The sequence below is a fragment of the Lissotriton vulgaris genome, chromosome 12 (genome assembly GCF_964263255.1).
Source record: "Lissotriton vulgaris chromosome 12, aLisVul1.2, whole genome shotgun sequence".
NCBI classification, from domain to species: domain Eukaryota; kingdom Metazoa; phylum Chordata; class Amphibia; order Caudata; family Salamandridae; genus Lissotriton; species Lissotriton vulgaris.
The window spans coordinates 758,924,713-758,947,848 of record NC_141700.1 but is presented as its reverse complement, the minus strand read 5'-3'; the positions used below and the strand labels follow the sequence as shown (position 1 = coordinate 758,947,848).

The following is a 23,136-nucleotide window of genomic DNA, read 5'->3' as shown; positions in this document are numbered from 1 at the left end:
GCAGTGGTGGTTCTTTGTTCATCCAAAATACTAGAACTGCAGCTGCCCTCCATTGAGACTAAAACATTTATTTTGATGGAAATTCTATAGGCTGAGGCAGCAACGTCTGAGCCCTTAATTCCATTTAAAGATGTCTTCTAAGATACCTAAAGGGTATTTGTTCTAAACCATATTCTTGCTTGCCTGTTGCCATGTGTACATCCAGTCGGAGTCAAAATCAAGCACTTTCTCCTATGTTGGTTATCCTTTACTTCCAACAGATAGCCTTGTAAATTGTTCAAAAAGTCTACATCCTCCTTTTTCTCACCTCTCCAGACAAAAATCCTCCTACACCAAATCGGGTTTCAAAAGACCATTTTCTAACCTGCTGCAGGAGGTAGCAGACTTGGAGAAAGGTGGTGGAGTTGTTACACTATATATTTCCTCATCTTAATGAAATATAGATGCCCAAGCCTAATTGGACCTCCAACCCCAAACGCCTTCCTGTGGAATGACAAAAAAAAAATGCTAGCATTACCCAAATCCTATCTGCTCTGGACCCGGGTAAATGGATGGTATTCTTGGTGTGCAGGTTACACATTTCTCCAGCATTGGATCTTTCTTATATTCACATGCTTGAATCATTCCCCCACCTCCATGACTTCTGGTTCCTTACTGTAGGAATGAGGTCCATAAATATAAAGAGGTTTGCCTGCTACAGAAGTATGTGGTTGATACTCGTAGTCCTGTGAGACATCTTCTCCTAAGGTCTCTTCCTCAGACTCAGGAACGCAACATACATCCAACTGTGTAGGACTGTACACTGCATGCCAAAGCAATGTTCTAGTTGCTGACATTTGCCTCTAGTGCAGAGTCCACAATCTGGGTGAGTAAACTTTGTTAGGTCATAGGTGAAAGGAAAACTGTCATTAAAAAATCAGTAGTGAATAGAATCATCACCGAGGTTGCCATTGACTTGGTTGTCATCAATGAGGTAGTAGTTATCTTTTCTGGGTTTGCAGTCTATGGTAAGAGATTGTTTATCAGGTTTATCAGCATCAGGGTTGTTGTAGAAGGTGGAAGGGGAGGTATCCTTTGGTGGTCATTGATTGTGTCATCTTCTTGTTGTTGAAAGAGTGGTCGATGAGGGCATAGTCATAATTGACCAAGATCCTTTCAAGGTCATCCACGAGGCCTGTCCCATAGGTCTCAATGAGGATGTCATTGACAACCGTGTCTTTTTCTCCATTTTCAATAAAGAATATTGCGATGTCACTGGTGAGGATGGTAGTTCAGTCAAGGTGTCAAGTGAGCTAAATTGTCACACAGGTTTTTGCACAGGCTGTTGTTTGCCCTTCCTATAGTGTTTGCCTAAGGAAACTGTGTTTTATTTCTGTGATGAGGTGGCTGTAGGTGCTCTAGATTGTAAATCTAGCTCTGGAAGTTCCACTTTCCCTTTTCTTTGTTGCCTTAATGGAATTGCTTGGTAGAGTACTTTTCATTGAATCATCCCCATAGAAGGGTGCAGTGTGCACTTCCTCACTGTGAACTTGCTTCAAGGGTATTTTTCCGCAATGGTGTATGGTGAGAGAAGATGTGCAGTAGAGCCTTCCCGGCTGGAGGAATTAGAGATGTGGCCTGGAAGCACAAGTAAGTAACTTATTTATTTCATATACCTGTTCTGCAGTCCCACAGGCAATATTTGTGGTTCAAGATGGGCCAGAGCCATTTTCAGTATGGTAAGCTCCCCTCTGGATTCATCACCACACCTCAGGTATTCACAAAAGGGATGACTGTGGTTGCTCTCCATCTTTGGACATTGGGAGTTCCTGTATCCATGTACCTCGACGACTGGCTACTGTGGTCCACCTCTGGAAGACAGTGAAACTATTGAGCACATTGATTCTCACCATAAACAAGCCAAAGTCCCACCTGATTCCTACCATATACAAGCCAAAGTCCCACCTGATTCCTTCACAGAGGCTTCCATTTGTTTGAGGCAATTCTGGACATGGTGGAGATTAGGTCTTTTCCTCAAATGTATGTGCTTTGAGCCTATGCATAGCTGCTCGCTGCATCTCCTGACCATGAAGACTATTTTCCTCATAGTAATTACCGCAGCTCGTTGCATGAGTGACCTATGGTCACTGTCAATGCACCTATCCAACATCATGTTTTTTTTCCCCAGACAATGATGCTGTGGACTCGGACTTCTTTCTTACTGAAAGTCATGACTCCTTTTCACTTTGGGCAATCCATCATTGTACCAATGATCTTTGTTCCCCCTCACTCCTTGAAAGAGCTTGGACCTTAAAAAGGCTTTAATTTTTTACATAGATTGTACCAAGGATCGAGTGAATAACCACATTTTTGTGGGATTCTCCGGAGAAAAGGAAGGGAAGGCTGTACAGAAGTAGACCCTGTTGAGGTGGATAGTCCTCTGCATTAAGGTCCTGATTACGATGGCTGAGGGACCGCCACCCAGTCCCCGGCCATCGTATCAGGGATCTTCATCCGCCATATTACAATGGCTTCTGGATGGATGGGGGTCTTAATCACTGACCTCCACGGTCCCGACAGGCTGTCTTTATCCGACTGCCTGTCGGACCCCTGTAGTCCCAGAATTGCGGCGATGCCTGTCAGGCACTGCCTTAGGGATTACAATTTTCCTTTCTGTTGGTCGTTCAGCAGTCAAACCGCACCAAAATGGCAGGTGGAAACAGATTTGGGGGCCTATAGTGTGCCCGCTAACACCGTAGGCCAGGGATATAGGCCATGGGGCGGCACCTATGGTGCCCCCCCTACATTTCCCTACACCATGTGGTAGACTGCATGGTGCCTGCCATGTAGGTCAGGGATATGTGTGGGGTGTGTGTTTTGTCTTGCGGCGGCTGCTGCAGAACGCAGCACCTGCTACAATACAAAACATGGGCAATGTGACCACCATGGTGGCGGTCGCATCCTAATTTGCCCTGTGGGACCGCCGCCTTGTATGCAGGCGGTCCCAAATACGATTGGATGGCAAACGGAAAAAAGTCTGTCCGCCATCCTAATGACCCCCAAGATCTGTTGTGCACTAGCAAAGACACAGCCCCTGAGAGGTCTGAGAATCCATTCCATCATGGCCTAGGTGGCTATCAATGTATTGGTGCAGCTGTGCTTGTCCTTTATATCTTCAAGGCTCTAGTGTTGGTGTCTGTGCATATGGACACATGGCACTACTGCCTTGACAGCCAGGTCCAGCGGGAAGAACACTTTGCTGACTTGGTTCTGCAAGACATTTTTGTCTGAGCCGACTATACAGATTGTCTACCCTGGGGAGGTACGGCTTTTGTATTGATCTGTGGTTGGAAATGTTTATTTTTAAATATATTTTTATTTGCTTTTTAAACTTCATAATCATAACAGGCATGATGTATGTAATCATCCCCAATTCCCGGTGCCCTCCACCCTCCTCCCACCAAACCATCAATCTAACAAGTAAAACGACAAATCTGAAAAATAGTTCCCCAAAAGTCTCTACATTGCAAGGTTCATGTGATTGTCTCCCCGTCTGCATTATGGGCATGAGGTTGTCCCTTCTTCCCTTTTCACAGTTCCCCGACCAGGCCATGATATCGTCTCCATTTCCCCCACACTCTAGTGAACTTCTTGGGGCATCCCAAGCAGCTTTGTATGTGACCCTCTCTGCTACCATATACATATCCATGCCTCTTCTCCAGTCTCCTATATGAGGGGGTATGGGAGTGCACCATGCACAGGCCACGTCTCTTTTAGCCACCACTAAGGCTAGTGCTACGAAAATCAAGAATGGGCGATTCAGGTCGACATCGTTGGTTATTCCCAGCAGCACCAGTTTTGGCTCCACCGGAAGGGCCACCTCCAGTACCCTACTCAATTCCCTCAGTATCTTAACCCAGTATTCCTGAATTATATGGCACTCCCAGATAATATGATAAAAGTCCCCCTGAGCATGCCCACACCGCAGACAGTTGGTGTCACTAGCCCGCCCCATACGATGCAGACCTAGTCTGTCATAATATACCCTATGGAAAATGTTATACTGAATGAGCTGGAGACGGGACTTAATTGCGACTTCTCTATGATGCATCAGGGCGGTCTCCCAGTCTACGTGTCCATCTCTCTCAGGTTTTGTTCCCACGTTTCTCTAAGTTTCCCTAGTCTGTCAGACATATTATTAATCAAAGTTTTATATGTCAGGGATACTATTTTGCATGGGATTTGCTCCTGTAATAAGCGACCCTCGAGCAGGGCATACTCTGGCAAGGGAGAGGAGAGCGCAATCTCTGCCCTCCATGCATGGCGCAGCTGCGCATATTTCAAGTACTGAGTGTGGTGCAATCCGTATTCTAGCCTCAGTGTCGGGAAGGACTTCAGGTCTCCCCTCTGTAGCAGGTCTCCTAATGTAGAGACTCCAATATCGTCCCACCCTTTAAACCCCTTTAGCTTGTGCAGTTCCTTTAACCAAGAACAGGACAATATTAGGGTCTGTTTTGTTGGTTTGTGTGTCCAGCCAATTGTCTTAGTCGCTCCCTCCCAGACCTCTATAGTAACCCGCGTTGCTGGGTACAGTCTTTCCTTCCCCCTACCCCCGTACATATAGTGCAAACAGGTGATGGGCGCCATTGTGCTTCTCTCTAGTCTATATGTGGGGTGATCGGCCGGAGCGTGAAGCCATTCATTTATTAGTGATAAGTGTTCTGCCTAGTAATATGCTTCAATATCTGGCAGGGAGATCCCCGCATTGTATTGATTTCTTTGCATTGTATCTAGGGTTATCCTGGATTGTCTCCCCAGCCATAGTAATGATCGAAGCTCGGCATTTATATCTTTAAAAACCTGTCGGGAGAGGGGGAAATATTAATTTTGTAGGGCATAGAGAAATGCGGCAACGTAATCATTTTGAACCTTGTGGCGCGGCCTAGAATCGTGTGGGGGAGAGTCTTCCATCTAATAGCGTCATTAACAAAGTTTGTGAGCACCCGCTGGATGTTTCTCTGGTAGGTGAGATTTCTATAGTGATTACATATATCCCCAGATACGTAAACCCTGTTCCCGTAACCCGGAGGCCACCAGGCAAGTGGGGCCAGACTTCTCCCTGCCTGGGGCTATATAGGATTGACTTGTGCCAATTAATCATATATCCTGAGTAGGAGCCATAGCATCCCAAAAGGGTAAACAACATTGGGATTGTACCGACTGGGTGGGTGACATATAAGAGGACATCGACCACGTAGAGCGATATTTTCTCCTCAGTCGTATCTGTCTGCTTGATTTTAAACCATTGTAACTCTTTTTCCTGTCAAATCTCACAGGCCACTATCTCAATGGTAAGGGCGAATAGTAATAGGGATAAGGGGCAGCCCGGTCAGGTCCCTCTCCTTATGGGGAAATTGTCTGACAACACCCTGTTCACTTTAACCCTGGCTCTCGGGTCTGTATAAAGGAGTCTCACCCAGTACCTGAATGTGGGTTCAAAGCCAAATTTGGTTAACACTACCTCAAGGAAGGGCCAAAGTACTGCGTCAAACGCTTTTTCAGCGTCTAAGGACAGGAACATATGTGGTTCCTGACGGACTTGCACCTCCATCAGCCAGTTATGAGTTCTCCTAAAATTTAATCTGGTCGCCCTGTCTGGCAGGATGCCTGTCTGATCCAAGTGGACCAGACTGGAGATTACCTGGCACAGTCGGAGTGCCAGAATCGTCGCCAGGAGCTTGACCTCCACATTCAGGAGAGAAATAGGGCAGTAGGATGTGCATTCCTCAGGGGTTTTACCTTGCTTATGAATATGGGATAATTGTGGCCATACGGAGGTCAGGTGGTAGGATGCCCTCTTGGGTGGCCACTCAGTAGATCCGCTTCTTTTTTAAAGAATTCAGCGGGCAATCCGTTTGGGCCTGGGGATTTCCCCGGACGGAGTCTGGCTAAGGCCTCTTTGATCTCAGTGGTTGTTATGTCAACTTCGAGGCTTAGCTTATCCTCCTCAGTTAAGATGGGAGTCTCAACGCTGTCTATGTACGGCAGTATATCTTCTATTGCGCCCAGGTCTCTGGCCTTGTAAAAATCCTTATAGTAGGTGGCCTCCGGGTTTGTCCCTGACCATCAATCATCTTTTCTACCCAGCGGGCATCCTGCTCTCTACGGCTTAACCACGCCAGGAGCTTTCCAGACTTATCCCCTACTCATATAATCTATGATGGGTCGCCTGTGCTTGAGCTTTGGCTTCATCTGTTACTAGGGCCTTGTATTGTTGTTGATTGTCCACTAGAAGTTGAAGTATATGTGGGTCCTGTTCTAACACATGCCTTTGTTCTAGCTCCAAGATTTGAGTTTCCAGAGAGTGGAGCTCTTCCTTCGCTTTCCTTTTCTCCCATGGTTATAAACATTAATTAGAAGAACAAGTAACTTACCTTCTGTAATGTGCTTACTGGTGGATAATATAGCTAACTGCAGACGCCTCACTGTCCTCCAACCTCCCTGTTCTGTGGAGTGGAGCCCATGCGGAGCTACACAACACCACCCAGCATCGCACAAGAGGACCGCTACAAAATTCTCCTGATCTGGTCTTGCACATGCCGGATATTCTAAGGTGAGTGAAGCTGTGCTCGGGTAGATTTCCTGTCGAAACCCGGAGGCTAATATTATGCAATAATTTCCTTAATTGTCTCCACTCAGCAGCAGATTTTAAAGCTTTTAGACTTAGGAACTTTGAACTTTCAAAACTCTCCAAATAGAATAAAAAACCCCAGCAACCAGTCAACTTCCTTCTTTTATTGCTGCTGCTCATTCAGTTAAGTTATATACTTTTCATTATGTTTTTTTCCTGTAATGAATGTGTTTTACAATTCGGTAAAGTATGTCAAATACGATTGTTTGTAGGTCCGGTGTATGTCTGGTTTAGCTGTTTTGTGGTATAATTCAAATTATAAGGGAGATTTATGTTTTCCGTTTGCTTAATTTTATTGATGGCTTGTTTTTACTTGCATCATTTAAAATCTTCGGATTTATTTAGTTTTCATTTAAGAATTTGGTTATGAAATGCTTTGTGTGCTATTTGGGCCTACCTTGAGCCTTCGCGGGTAAAACCGTTAGCTGTACCGTTGATTGCTTGCGGAGTGTTTCTATGGTGACGCTGTTTTGTTTGTGCGGTGTGCGAGGAGTCTTCGGTGTACAGAGACTCAGTGAGGGAGCTGCGCGTCACTCAGAGTATTGACGTAGTGTGCGCGAGCACAGCGTTGTAAATCTAGACTGCTGCTTCTTTGTGTGACATTTCTTTGGTAAACGTTGTTTGGATTCTTCAGGCGCCCGTAACAAGCGTGTTCTGATAGAACGCTCGGGCAGACAGGATCGGAATATTTCAGTCAGAGAGGAGAAGTTGTAGGTAGACTGATTTAGATAGGTGATTTAGGACTTTTTTTTGACTGTTGGATTTTGATGAGGTCTTCTATCGTTCTTATTGTATAATTTAGATGTTGTGCTTAAGTTAGTTAATTTTTTTCTATTCTTAATTTATTTATTTTTGCAGAGTTTTATATAGCGCGAACTTGACCCGAATCCAAATCGGGTATCAGAGCGCTTTACATAGCGCCAGTTACGTTACACGAGGACACACATTCATTTTTGTTAGGCACGGGTAGATTAAGTCGTTTGCCCAGAATCACAGGAGGTTTAGGGTCATTACCAAGACTCTAACCCAATATAATGGAACAGGCAGAGGGTTCTATGGGGAGTTCTTGAAGAGAAAATAAATAAGGCTATTGAAAAAATAACAACAGAGGTTTCTCTAAAAATGGAGAAGAAATCGAGCTGCTTGCTCATAAATCGACTACTCCTAATGAGGAGCAATTCTGCTCGGCTACTAAGGTTGAAGTAGCTAAAAGATCAGTAAGAAAAGCTTCGCGGAAAATGAAGCATGTGTCAACCAGTGATGGTTTAACAAAGAGAAAGAAGTCTTTTATGGTAGAACACGTTTGTTGGAAGGACAGACATATGGGTAATGCTGAGGGCATTTATGATGGGCAGAATGAGGGCCTGCAAGTTGAAAGTGATAAAAATTCTAAGCGGGATAAACACAAGGTGATAATTTGCAATGAGTCCCCTGGTAGTGCAGTGGTAGAGCTCAGTTGTTCCTTGAAGTTTGTCAGAGAGGAAGAGCTGTGCTCAGAAGGGGGTTTTCCTCAAGAAGGAAAGGTGAAAAAGGATGATGGCAATATCTTGGATCCTTTTGGACAGTGTTTGTTTGACCATCTTCTAATTAAACACCCTTTATCACGGGAAATGTATCCCTCTAATTATGTGTTACAGTATATTGAATACTGGATTAGAAGAGAAATACCTAAGGAGGTCCACGTCAGATTAAGATCTGAATGTCCTAGACCTTCTCTTGATAAAAAGGTGGTTGTGACTCCAGAGCTAGACGCAAAGATTATAGCATTTATTGCTAAAGGGGGACGCGACCCAAAGAAGGGCCTGGACAAGAGTTTGAGGTCCTGCCAAAATAGGCTTTTGGATGTTGTGGGACCATTTACTAAGGTCTTTGATATGGCTGAGGAAGCTTTATGTTGATGTGAAAGAACTTCATCAGTAGATCCAGAGAGCAATATGTCTATTGGGTAATGCCGATATGGCTTTATCAATTGAAAGAAGAAAAGGTATACTGATGAAAATTGATCCAAAATTGGCGGGGTTTGCAGGGAAAGAAGAAGGGTCTTTGACTAATGGCCTTTTATTTGGTGATGCATTTATAAAGGACCTTTCCAGGGATGTAGGTGCACTTAGTTCCCTGCAAAAATCCCAAAAAGAGATCAAGAAGGTATTTCAGAAGAGTGTTTTTGGCTTGGCCGGGAGACGAGGAGTCAGTCTCAGGGCAGAGGTCAGGGCATCGCAAGAGACTCCTTCTCACAAGGATTTAGAGGTTTTCAACATCAACAAACCTTTCTTGGAAGTGGATTCTTTCGCAGAGGAATAGCTCTTGGGGAAGATACCGTCGTGGGGAGGGAAGAGGAAGAGGCTCAATCGGTAAGTCTAGGCCTTTCTGTTATCCCCTTAAAATTGGGTGGCAGACTTGCCCAATTTGATCAAAATTGGTTAGTGATTACAAGGAATCCTTGGGTGTTGGAAACTGTTCGGGGTTTCCGAATAGCGTTTGTAGGAAGTCCAGTGCAGACTTTTTTGCCAAGGAGGTTGGTTTTTCAAAGAGATCTAGAGAATTTGATAGATTTGGAGATTCAAAACCTTATTTCAAAACGAGCTGTGGTGAGAAAGTTGGATTGCACAGAAGGTTTTGTGAGCAATATATTTCTGGTGGTGTAAAAAGACAAGGGAATGCGTCCTGTGATAAATTTGAGAGAACTGAACGATTGGGTAATGTATCATCACTTCAAAATGGAGGGGATGCATTTGTTGAAGGATGTGTTGCAGAAAGGGGACTGGATGACTCTATTGGATCTGAAAGATGCTTATCTGACAGTTCCTATTTGGGAGGAACATCAGAAGTATTTGAGATTCCAGTGAAAGTAGAGCTTGTGGAAGTTTGTGTGTTTACCATTCGTTTTTTTTGTCAGCACTATGGTGTTTTACGAAGGTACTTCGCCCTGTAGAAGCTTATTTGAGACAGAGGGGTGTTCGTCTGATTATTTATCTGGAGGACATTTCGATTATGGATCAAAACAAGAAATACTTGGTTTGCCACACAAATCTTGCAGTGAGACTGTTGGAGTTTTTAGTATTTGTAGAGAACAAAACAAAGTCCCAATTTGTGCCAGATCAACAAACACAGTTCTTAGGTTTTGTTATAGACACTGTGGAAGGATTTTTGAGGTTACTGAAAGAAAAAATGAAAAGGATAAGAAAGGAATTGAGGAATATGCTGAAGTTAGATTGTGTTTCTTTGAGAACGTTAGCCCGTATTGTTGGCCCACACTCTTCAACTATTTAGGCTACTTTTCAGGGGCCTTTGCATTATCAGGCCTTACAAAGATTGAAAGCAAGTCACTTGAGGAATAGCTTGAAGTACTCAGAAAACGCTTGCCTTCCATTGGAAGTAAGACAGGAACTGAATTGGTGGTTGAGGAATATGGATGCATGGAATGGGCGTGTAATTTTTAGAGAAAACGCAGATCTGGTAATAGACTCGGATGCAAGCTTGGAAGGTTGGGGTGCAAGTTGTGGATTGCTGAGAACTGATGGTCGTTGCACAGAGCAAGAAAATATTTTACATATAAATTGTTTGGAGTTATTGACAGTTTTTTTTGCGATAAGATGATTTGCAGAGGAAAGTGTGAAATGTTCTGTAATTCTGAGAATGGACAATGTGTCTGCTGTACGATATGTCAACAGGTTGGGTGGTCCACGTTCGGAGGGTCTTCTGGATATAGCAAAAATATGTTGGTGGTACTGCTTGGAGAGAGGCCTGTCTGTTCAGGCGGAACATATGACAAACTTGGTTGCAGATTGGTTCTCGAGGAATTTCCATGACTCCAGTGGTTGGATGTTGGACGGAGGTGTGTTCTGGAAATTGGGTAATTTGTGGGGTCTGTTTCAAGTGGATCTGTTTGCAAACCGACTCAGTTGTCAGGTGGAGAAGGTCTTCAGTTGGCATTCAGACCTGGATACAGCAGGGATTAATGCATCTCTGCAAGATTGGAGAAACCTTCAAGAATATGCCTTTCCACCTTTTGAATGATAAGCAGAGTGACAGAGATGATTCTCAAATGTAAAGAAACAGTGGTGGTAATAACTTCCTTTAGGACTTCGCAGGCAAGGTACCTGATCATGTTGGAAATGACTGTAGATCTTCCAGTTTTGCTTCCAGTTTTTAAGGGATCCTTTGTGGCCTTCAGGGGGAGGTTTACAGTTTAGTGGAAGCGGGCCAGCTTCAATTAGTGGCTTGGAAAATTTCAGGAGAGTTTGGAAAAAGCCAGGACTTTCTAATGAAGCTTCAAGGCTTATTGAGGTGTCATGGGCACCAGGGATTAGGAAGGCATATAGATTGGCCTGGGGTAAGGGGAGATGCTTGTGTGTGGAAAGAAGTTTGGATCCCGTTTCAGCGGATATAGTTAAAGTTTTGATTTTCTTGACCCGACCCTGATCTTATTTTATTCTTTTAACAGCTGGACAATTCTAAGATGTCACTGATTTCTGTGTGGAGTGTTCTTTTTCTCATGAGTTTTTGAGAAAAATGAGGTTTTTGCAACATGTGAAGGAAATGTATTTGACAAGTACATTTACTTCCAGATTCGCAGTTCAATAAAGAAGGAAGTGGACTGGTTGAGGGGGGTTTTATTCTATTTGAAATGTTTTGAATGTTCTAAGTTCTTAAGTCTAGAAGCATTAAAATATGCTGCTGAGTGGTGGCAATAATGGAAATTATTGCATATTAGCCTCTGTGTCTTTAATAAAATCCAGATTTTCAGACCATCAAGGCTGTGGAAAATCTACACTGTCCGCCAGAAAGAGTGTTTCCGAAGGTAGGTAACTTGTTCGTTAGGAACAGAGGGGCCCATTACGATGGCGGTTGGAAAAAGTCTGCCTGCCACCGTAACGGTAAACGGGACCAACCGCCAGAGGTGTGGCGGTCCCGTTGTGCCTATTAGGATAATATCCTGCATATTTAACATTGTGGCAAGCGGTGCTGTAAGCAGCACCCGCCACAATGTTAAAAAGGCATGTTGTACATGTGCCTGCCACCTTGCGCATGCCAATGAAGGGGGGTACCATGGGTACCCCCCCATGTGTACCCCCCCACACCCCAACACCCAGGGGCCCGCAACGGGCCCCCCAAACCAAAGACTGTATGCCTTTCCATGGCGGAGTCTCTGCCATGGAAAGGCATTCTACCGCACCCATCATAATATGGATGCCCGGCAGGCAATCGTGACGATTGACTGTGGGCGGAAAAGCTGAGGACGGACTTTCCGTCCGCAGCGGTACCCGCCGCCATGCTAATGTGGCGGGGGTAAATGACTTTCTAGCGGTGAGATTTACCATGATAATAGGCCCCTTAGTGTTCAAAGTTGCTCTATCCAGATGATGGAGGAAACCCAAAATGTATAGCTTCATTTGTAATTCTCATGCTGTGGAGATTTTTTACATCTCTGTAATCTTTTTTCTTCCCTTTTTGTCCTTTTTTATGTAACACAGTTAAAGGAGCAAATTGAGAAGGACCTGAGGCAGGTGGGTCTGCAAGTGACACCATTTACCGTCACCAAGGTGCTCCAGCTCTATGAGACTAAGAACTCTCGCCACTCAACAATGATCGTGGGAAAGACAGTCAGTGGAAAAACAGTCACCTGGCGTACTTTACAAGCAGTACTGACATCCCTGCATAAGGGAGGTGACACTAGCTACAATATTGTCAGGGTAAGTTGATGTCTCCTAGTGCTCATTGTTAATCAATTGTGTGCCCCCCAAGACTCAGGAGGATCCTATTAGTCTAGCACACACCCAATAAAAACATGCACAGCATGTTTAACACTATATGTTTTTCTTATTTTGTAATTTACAAACGTACTTCACTTTCATTTAGATAATCGTACATCAAAAATAAACCCATTGGAAAAATAAAACTGTAAATTTAGATGCCTGCATTGAAGAATACAGTGTTAGAAAGCTGGGGTCCTGCCTCTCTTTTGAGATTTCTCTGAGGAGATAGTTTTTGTGAATTCCTCATTTTATGTGATTTGTAATTGGGGGTGCATCTACACACTTTGGGGTCGATTCACTAAGCGCCTCCGCACTCGTGGCAGAAGCTCTACACTCGTATCAGGACCTCCGCAATGGGTAACTGTAGTACAGAGGTCCCTCCACGACTGTGGACCTCTACCATGAGTGTGGGTCCCTTTAAGAAACAGGTCCTTTGTTTCATGCCAGTATGGAAGAATTTGCCCAGTAGGTGGGGCAGTGGCAGCAAGACACTAGGGACCTGATTCGAAAGGGTCTCCATGCTCATGGCAGGGGGCCCACAGTCATGGGAGAGACTCCACACTGGGAGTGGAATCTGCAATGACAATTCTCATTGAGCAGATTCCGCCCAAGTGCTGAGATTCCTTCTGAGTGCACAGGCATTTTGTGAATCTTGAATCTTGAGATGTAAACATCTCTGAGTGTCAGCCTACCACCTTATGCTCCATTCCTTTTATGCTGTAGGGGCCTGGCACCATCATATTTATTAATGTCTTCATGGCAGTTCTATCTTTATAATTGTGTTCTTTTGTTGGATAAAATATCGAGATTTATTTCCTAAATGGAGCCTAGTGGATGGCTCCATTTAGATTATTTCTGTTTTATGCTTTGGTGCAGTTATGTGTATCATAAGCCTATACCTTTACTTCTGATTACTGATTTTTCATGTCTCTTTATGTCTACAAGGAGTACCCACTGAACCCAAAGGCTGTCTCTTTAGGAGAGCTGTATGGAGAATATGAACTGACCACCAACGAATGGACAGATGGCATTCTGTCCAGTTTGATGCGAATTGCCTGTGCAGGTACAATGCAAATTTCTTCCTTAGTTACAGGGTCTCATTTGATTCAGATCTCATGTGTTTGTTATGTTGTTACCTTACCTTATGTCCTGTCAACTTGTATAATGTACATCGTGTTGAGTCATGGTATTTGGTGTTTAGACAAAATATTGAGTTAGAAATATCGACTAGCAGAAATATCGAGTCAAAAATATTGTGACATGGAAATGTCGTCAGCAAGAATATCGTTGTCAAGAATAATAATTTTAAGCTAAGTAATATTGATTACAAAAATATAGTTGTGTATAATATAGTTTTTTAATTAGTGTTATGTATTTTAGGTGTACATTTTAAATGCATTTGACGTAATTTTTCTGCATAATTATTGTTTGTTTTTTAATGTATTCTTAAACTTTTTCGTGGTTAATAAATTTAATTTAGGTCATTTTTATTATATTTAGGACTGTAGCCGGTTGTGGGTAGCCGGTTGTGGGTGTTTAGGGGAACAGGGAAGGAAATAAATTAATTATAATAAATTAATGATTAACTTTTAATTAATAATATTTTTTTAATAATTAATTATGTTAATTGTTATTTTTCTAAATTTACCTTTTATGTGCGGGGTGTGGAGTTTATAGGAGTGCAGGGTGGAAAGTAATGTAATTTTAATTATTTAATAATTAATTGTTAATTAATATTAATTATGTTAATAGTGTTCATTTTTTGTTGTGTAAATACACATTTTATGTGCAGGTTGTGGGGTTTATAGGGGTACAGGGAGTGAAGCAATTTAATTTTAATTATTAATTAGTTGTTAAACCCTTCCCTGCGGGGCTAATTCCTCTGCTGTGCTGGGGGAGGGGGGCGCGTGCAGCGCCACCGTGCTCGTGACGAGCTCAGCTCGTGATGCAGCACAGTGGTGCTGTGCTCATGACGAGTTCAGCTCGTCATGACCACGCCCGTTTTAATAGAACGCTCAGCACAGCGGGGGAATTAGCCCCGCGTGTGTCATGACGAGCTCACCTCGTCATGAGCACAGCGGCCCCATGACTCATGACGAGCTCACATGAGCACGGAAGGGGTTAGTTTAACATTAATTATTTAATTGTTAATTAATTATGTTAATTGTGTAAATATATTTTTTATTTTAGGTGTGGGTTGTGGGCTTTAAAAGGGTAAAAGGTGGGAAATAAATGATTTCTAAGTAATTAATACAAGTATTTGTATTTTTTTATTTTTTTATTTATTAATGATGTTAATTTTGTAATTACATTTTGTGACTAAAATTTTAGATATGCTTTTGGGTGGGAAGTAATGTAATTTTAATTATTTATTAATTAATTGTTAATATTATGTTAATAGTGTTCATTTTTTTTTAAATATACATTTTATGTGCAGGTTGTGGGGTTTATGGGGGTACAGGGAGGGAAGCAATTTAATTGCAATTATTAATTAATTGTTAAACCCTTCCCTGTTGGGCTAATTCCCCCGCTGTGCTGGGGGAGGGGGGCGCGCGCAGTGCCATGGTGCTCGTGACGAGCTCAGCTCGTAACGCAGCATGGTGGCGCTGTGCTCATGACGAGCTCAGCTTGTCATGAACACGCCCGTTTTAATAGAACGCTCAGCACAGCGGGGAAATTAGCCCCGCGTGTGTCATGACGAGCTCAGCTCGTCATGAGCGCAGCGGCACCGTGACTCGAGCACGGAAAGGGTTAATTAACATTAATTATTTAATTGGTAATTAATTATGTTAATTGTGTAAATATATTTTTTATTTTTGGTGTGGGTTGTGGGCTTTAAAAGGGTACAGGGTGGGAAATAAATGAATTCTAAGTAATTAATACAAGTATTTGTATTTAATTTTTTTTTTACATTTATTATTAATGATGTTAATTTTGTAAGTACATTTTGGAACTAAAATTTTGGATATGGTTTTGGGTGTTTGGGTGTATGGTAGGAAGTAACTTAAAATTTAATTGTGTTAACATTAATTTCTAATTGATAATTTTCAAAATTAAAATTCAATATGTTAATTGATTGTGTAATTCATTTTGTATTAACTTTTAGGCGTGTGTTGTATATTTTGTAGGGTATACTGTGGAAATGAAATTTATTTATTTAAATAAACATTTATTTTTTATTTATTGATAAATAATTTGATAAATATTTATGTTAATAGTGTAAATAGTTAGCTTTTTAAAGTTGTTTTTGGTGTTACTTTGTAGGGGAGGGCAGCTGACTTCGGAGCACAGTCAATCAATCAATCAATCAACCAACACTTTATTGTTTAAGTTAATTAAAACCATAACAATGTCATGAGGGATCAACAGTTTACAAACATATAAATGATTTAAAATATAGAAAAAGAGCATGTTATTTTTTTTATCCTAAAGACTAGAAACAATATCCTTATCATGATTCTGTATCGTAAAATTGTTGATGGGATCGCGGTTTCATCAGATATTAACATTAAAAACGTTTAACATTTTAAAATTTCAATAGGGTTGCTAGACATTACTGGATTTGAAGTGTCTGATTCCTCATTTTACAGGTCCACTGAGGGTCTGTTGAACTGAGTCCTTTGATGATGGGCGCTCTGCAAGTTCGAATTCCTCTGTCATTAAAAGCCTTTTTAGGAGCAATACACGGTTCGATTTTAAGATGGGGCAGACACAAATGAGGAGGATAAAATCTTGCCATGCTGCACCACATAAGCTACATGTTTTGACGCCTTTATACTTCCTTGCAGGTTGATCGGCCAAACTTGGTAATACCCCATATCTAATCGCCATTACCTTTCGTTTCAAGTGGGGCGAATATGTTGTAGTCCGCCAGTCGAAGTGATGGAACCCTCATCTACAGACTCCCGGGCCCACGCACACAATTCAGTGAAGCCATCACCAACATCATCAGCCCACATGCCCTCGCCTCATCAGACTGTATCCTCCTAGGGGACCTGAAATTCCACCTGGAGAACAACAATGACAACAACACCACCACCCTGCTCGACAACCTCGCCAACCTCAGACTCAAGCAACTGGTGAACACCCTCACCCACTACGTTGGCCACACGCTCGACCCCATCTTCTCCGCCAGCAGCCACGTTGGCTTCAGCCACTCCACCGGACTACACTGGACCGACCACAGCTGCATCCACTTCACCTTCAAGAAGACCATATCCCACCACCGCCCGCAACAGATCACCCATAGATGCTGGCGCCAAGTCACCGCAGACCAGCTAACCACATCACTGAGCCAGAATCCACCAATCAACACTACTGACACCAACAACGCAGCCCGCAACCTCACACAGTGGATCATTAACTGCGCCGACGCCCTTGCACCACTGAAGAACCCCCCAGGCAAGCCCGGCAACAGGAAAACAACATGGTTCACTGACGACCTCAAAGAATCGAAGAAATCCTGCCGAACACTCGAGAAAGCCTGGTGCCGCGAACAGACGACAGAAAACATGACAGCCCTCAAGAACGCCACCCGCAAACACCACCAGCTGATCCGCACCACCAAAAAGACATCATTCAAAGAACGGCTGGACAACAACACACACAACAGCAAGGAACTCTTCAGCATCGTAAAAGAGCTCTCCAATCCCAGAGCCAGCAGCAACAACATCACACCATCGCAAGACCTCTGCAACTCCCTCGCCACGTTCTTTCACCGCAAGATCGCCGACATCCACGACAGCTTCGGCGTCCAGACTCCGTCCCAAGCCACCGAACCAACGCCCCCTACAAACACCCTCAGCGCTTGGACTCCCATCAGCACCGAAGACACCGCCCACGCTATGAACACCATCCACTCCGGCTCTCCCTCCAACCCATGCCCTCACCACAACTTCAACAAAGCCGACACCATCATCGCTCCCCACCTACAGAACGTCATAAACAACTCCCTCGCGTCCGCCACCTTCCCAGAGAGCTGGAAGCACGCAGAGATCAACGCCCTACTGAAGAAACCCACAGCAGACCCTAAAGACGTCAAAAACATCTGCCCCATCTCTTTTCTTCCCTTCCCTGCAAAAGTCATCGAGAAGATTGTCAATAAACAGCTGACTGCATTCCTCGAGGCCAATGGATCCCTCGACCCATCCCAGTCCGGATTTCGAGCCAACCACAGCACCGAGACCGCACTCATCGCAGCCACCGACGACTTCAGGACCCTACTTGACAACGGGGAAACAACCGCCCTCATCCTCCTAGACCTCCTAGACCTCTCAGCCTCCTTTGATACAGTCTGCCATCATACCCTAATGTCCCGCCTCCACAACACCAGGATCCAAGGCAAAGCCCAGGACTGGATCACCTCGTTCCTTTCCGACAGAACCCAGAAAGTTCGCCTCCCGACCTTCCACTCCGCGGCCACCGAGATCTGCGGCGTACCCCAAGGCTCATCGCTCAGCCCAACCCTCTTCAATATCTACATGAGCCCCCTCACCACCATCGAACTCAAACACAACCTCAACATCATCTCATAAGCCGACGACACCCAGCTGATACTCTCCCTCACCAAAGACCCAGGTACCGCCCAACTCAACCTCCAGGAAGGAATGAAAAACGTTGCTGAATGGATTAAACTCAGCCGTCTGAAACTGAACTCAGACAAGACGGAGGTCCTCCTCCTCGAACCATCCCCATCTGCTTGGGACTACTCCTGGTGTGGCCCACAGCACTGGGCACCACACCGACACCCGCTGACCACGCACGCAACCTGGGATTCATCCTGGACTCCTATCTCACGATGAACAAGCAAGTCAACACCATCTCATCCTCATGCTTCAACACCCTGCCCATGCTCCGCAAGATCTTCCGGTGGATCCCTACCGGAACTAGAAAGATGGTCACCCAGGCCCTCGTCACCAACTGACTAGACTACGGAAACGCCCTATATGCAGGAACCACAGTCAAACTCCAGAAAAGACTCCAACGCATACAGAATACATCCACACGACTCATCCTCGACATCCCCCGCCAAAGCCACATATCAGGGCACCTGAGACACCTGCACTGGCTCCCCATCAACAAAAGGATCACGTTCAGACTCCTCACCCACGCACACAAGCGCTCCACGACATAGGCCCGAATACCTCAACAACCACCTCACGTTCTACACTTTAACACGCAAACTGTGCTCCGCCAGCCTCGCCCTCGCTACCGTCCCACGGATGCGCAGAACCACCGCCGGAGAAAGATCATTCTCCTACCTGGCGGCCAAGATGTGGAACTCCCTCACTGCCCACCTTCGACTGACCCAGGACCACCTCACATTCAGGAAACACCTCAAGACCTGGCTCTTCGAGCAGTAGCGGCACTCCTCCCTCCCCATCCTGCCCCCCACGCCTTGAGACCCCTACGGGTGAGTAACGCGCTATACAAATGTACTGATTGGTTGATTGATTGATGTATAGAATTGGAGAACCATCCTGGCATGGGATCTTTTGGCTAAGGTGCTTTTATCTTCTAATGATGATTGTAGCTTAGCTGCTTTGTTTGTTATTCTTCAGACGAGTTGGAAGGAGGGGTTCTGCGCCCAAATTTCAGATGTCTTGGTTTCCTTCAGTGCAATTTTCAGGAATTTGCCATAACTTGAGCTAGGATCATCTTCCTGGGCATGCCACAGAGCATCATTTAAGATATTGGATCGGTTGTGCCAGAGTTTGTACTAGGTTTTAATTTCGGCATATTTTCTCCCTATCTCCTATTGGATAAAGCCGAATTCCAGTCGGACCTGGGCCAGGGATGAGTTCTGAGGTAGACACAAGACATTGTTTGCATCGAGTCTAGGAGTTTTGCGTCCTTGCCGTTTAACACTATGCTTGCGTAGGTTACTGTAGGTAGTAGTTTCGCGGCCATCACTGCTATTAGTGGCTTAAACGAAGGACCATGTAGTTTTTTTTTGCAAGGGCACAGAATGCATAAATACGGTTGTTTCCTTTTTTTTCCAGATACTGTTACTGAAATTGGAAATGTTATCGATTGTCTATATATACCCCCAAAGTATTTATAAGTGGGAACTATTCCAAGGCTCGTTTCTCCCAGCTTGAATTGATACTGATGTTGCGGACAATTTGCGATTGACATCGTTTTTGTGATGTTCATTTCCAAGGCTTTAGTCTCAGCAAGCAATAATAGCTCATTCAGTGCTCTCTGTAGGCCTATTTTAGTTAGACTAAGCAAGACTATATCATCTGCATACGAGAGATGCGTTATGGGCAGTGTAATCAGGCGCGGAGGATGTGTATTTGCCTGATCCAATCGTGGTGAGAGATCTGCCATGGGTGCAAGAAAACAGTGGTGACCGCCCTGGTTTTATCTCGCCTTGATTACTGCAACAGCCTATTGCTTAATGCCCAACAGGGGCTTCTTAACAAATTACAGGCCTTGCAAAACGTAGCAGCTCGTCTCTTCACAGGCCTACCAAAGTTTGTATCCGTGTCCCAGGAATTGGTGAAGCTGCATTGGCTCCCAGTGCGGAAACGGATCTCTTTTAAAACCCTGTGCATAGTTTCCAAGGCCCTTTGTGGTCTTGGCCCGTCGTTTCTAAAACAGCATTTTCAATGGTACTTGCCGGGTAGACATCTTAGGTCAGCTAATCAGGGGCTGATCGTGATCCCTCGGATAAGGAGAGCTCGCTGGGGAGGCAGGAGCTTCGTCTTGGGGGCAGCTAGGGCTTGGAATGCTCTCCCTTGGCTCTTAGACAGATTACAGATTTAATGACCTTCCGCAAAAGTCTTAAAACATGGCTTTTTGTACATTAAGCTTCAGGCCTAGGCGAGGGGAGCTTACATTCTAGCGCCAGGACACCGTTTGGTAACAGTGCGCTCTATAAATGTTATAAATAAATAAATAAATATAAATAAATAGATTGAATAAATGGGCGGTTAATACACAGCCATGTTTTAATTTGATCTCTGTTTGTATTTTCCTGTACAGTTTTGTGCCATTTGCTATTTTAACACGGACCCACCTGCATGTGTACAGTTGTATTATGGGTCGTAATATTGTTTCCGGGAGACCCAATTTTTGTAATTTACTCCATAACAGACCACGATTCACCTGGTTGAACGCAGGTTTGAAGTCTATGAAACATAGTTGTCGTTTTCTTTGCAGGCGTTTACACTTGTCCGCTATTGTGGCAAGGGCTAAGATATTTGTTGATGTGCCACATCCTTTGCGAAACCCTGTTTGGTTGAATGGAATCACCCCCTTTATGTTGGACCATACTACCAAGTCCTCCAGAATTAATGATGAGAAATATTTTGCTTCAACATCAATTAGAGCTATTAACCTATAGTTTGCCAGGTCCGACCTGTCACCTCCCTTGAAGATCGGGTTGATGTTTGACCCTTCCCAGCTCGGGGGAAGGGTCTTTGTTATACCAATTTCGTTATAAAGGCCTGTTAACATGTTGCCCAGTAATCGTGATCCTCCTGAAGATGGTCTGCGGGATGCCGTTTGTACCAGGAGCCCCATCGTTGCATCCCAGTTTTATTATTCTGGATATATCTTCTAATGTGTAGTGCTGACTTGCCAGGACTAGTGGTAGGGCTAGGCTGGTACCGAGGTCATGTGGTCCAGTGGAATTCTTCCCTGAGAGCTTAGGCTCCAGAGATTTATTGTTATTGTCTGTTTCACTTTTAAGGAATGGTGTGAGGTCTTCAAAGAGTTTACTTAAATGTACTACCCAATCAGTTTCTGTTATAGTGGCATTATTTATTTCTTCTTTTGAGCTTTTTGTACCATTTACTAGTTCCTAGAAGAGCCTGTATTTGTTTGTTTAGCACAAGAAAGTAGCTTTGTCCAGAATGTATCCTGTTGTACTTTCTGGTCCTTCCAGATTTGCTTTTAATACTGTTTCCTGATATTCTTTATTTTCTCCCTGGCGTGATTTGGGACTTTAGGTGTCTTGTTTTTCCTCACCGCCTTTCTCAGTTATTTTCTTAGCAAATAGGACTTACTGGAAATATTTACGATGGGCTTAAACCTCATTTTCTGTGCATAATTAATTTGAGGTGCTTGAATTATTAATTTGTTGGTGAAGGTGCACCAATTCCCTACTGAGTTATTGCCGGAAATGATCTTTGTTTCAATTATTTCTTTTGCTAGCAATATGAGTTCTGGCAGCGCTTCTGATACCAATACGTTTCAGATTGGTTGTGGTCAGTTGACCCATCTCAATGGGAGCCGGCCGATGTTTTGGATGGCTCGTTTCTAGTTCCAGTACCTGATATGAATGGTCACTTTGGGTTGAATACATGGTAATATATTACCCCACACGGGCAAGTAATGGAAGTGTTAAAATTGTATAGTCTAAAATTGACTGAGCGTGAACACCCTGATAAGTCCATCACGGAGACGTGTCATCTTTTGTTCTACCATTTAATACTCACAAGCCGAGATGTTCCAAGGCTAAGACCAGCTTTTGCCCTTTCATATCATGTTGTTTTGTTGTAGGGGATATCTGAAAGAGACATGTTAGTGATAGATTCCTTACCTTAGAATATCCCCAGGCGTCAGACTGGATCCGGAAAATTTTGCGTAGCAATACCCCTGCGCGCCGGCAGGCGTCGTCCGCGGCTCCGCGTTCGTCGTCGTTAGCGCCGGAATTACATCGTCGGAGTACTTAGACGCCGCCCTCGCGCGCTGACGTCAGTTCTTCTTTTTTCCGCGCCAGCTAGCGCAGATCCGGAGAAGCTCTACCCCTTAGTCATTTTTTGACTAAACTTTTTGATCTTTTGATCATTTCTCTAACTCGAGTCTTCGACTCCGACGGTGCCGGTAGGGATGCCCGGGTTCAAACTCTGTTCCAAGTGTAGCCGACTGATGTCGGTTACCGACCCCCATCGCCGTTGTCTCCAGTGTTTAGGCCTCGACCACGCTGACTGCACCTGTTCCGACTGCCGGGCCCTGACGTCTAAAGCTAGGCGGGAGCTGTCCCGCAAGCGTCTTGAGCTCCAGCAGTAGGCCCGCGCCGCTCCAGGTCCCGGTCCCACAGGAGGTCGAGGGACCGGTCGCGGGGTCAGAGCCCTCGTAACTCCGAGAGTCGGCATCGGTCGTCAGGATCCAGGTCCTCAGGTAAGAGGCATGAGAGGTCGGAGAGACGTCATCGTTCCTCCGACCCACCCCGACACTCGCCCGATGCGGCCGGGGGTTCGGGTGACACCACCCACGCGGCTCCGACGGCTCCACACCTTCTGGTCCCTGGGCACGGTGCGACGCCAGAGGAGGTTGAGCGGTACCTCATGGCCATGAGGTCCCTCCCTCATCCGCCGGGTTCAGTGGCGCCTCCGGGACCAACGGTCCCGGCTGGAGGGTCTAGCGGGTAGGGTGCTTCGGTTCCGAAGCCCTTAGGTGCTTAGGCCCCGGCGGCCCCGGCGACTTCGGTCCCGGCGCCGCAGGCCCTCACTGGATCCGCTTCTGGATCCGGGTCTTCGCCGGTCGACCTCACGACCTAACCTACGCCGGCCCTGCGGGTGTCGCCCCCGGCCCCTACTACGGACACCGTCCCCGATCCTGCCCTCGATTCGGTTCCGGCGCCGGAGCGGCGCCACTGGGCGCCGCTCTCGACGTCGTATGGAGATTTCTATTTCCACGAACCGCCCCATCTGTTGACCCTGAACTGCAGGAGATGGGTGACGAGGGTGATTGGGAGGG

At 44.9% G+C, this 23,136-nt stretch overlaps 1 protein-coding gene across 1 annotated transcript in view; it reads left to right on the top strand.

Annotated features, from left to right (window-relative positions):
- Positions 1-23,136, top strand: part of DNAH2 (dynein axonemal heavy chain 2) — a 2,538,822-nt gene that overhangs the window by 1,347,915 nt on the left and 1,167,771 nt on the right. The window contains exons 42-43 of the mRNA XM_086946066.1: positions 12,145-12,363; positions 13,372-13,489. Coding sequence (XP_086802192.1) covers positions 12,145-12,363; positions 13,372-13,489 — 337 coding nt within the window. The remainder of the gene's footprint in view (positions 1-12,144; positions 12,364-13,371; positions 13,490-23,136) is intronic.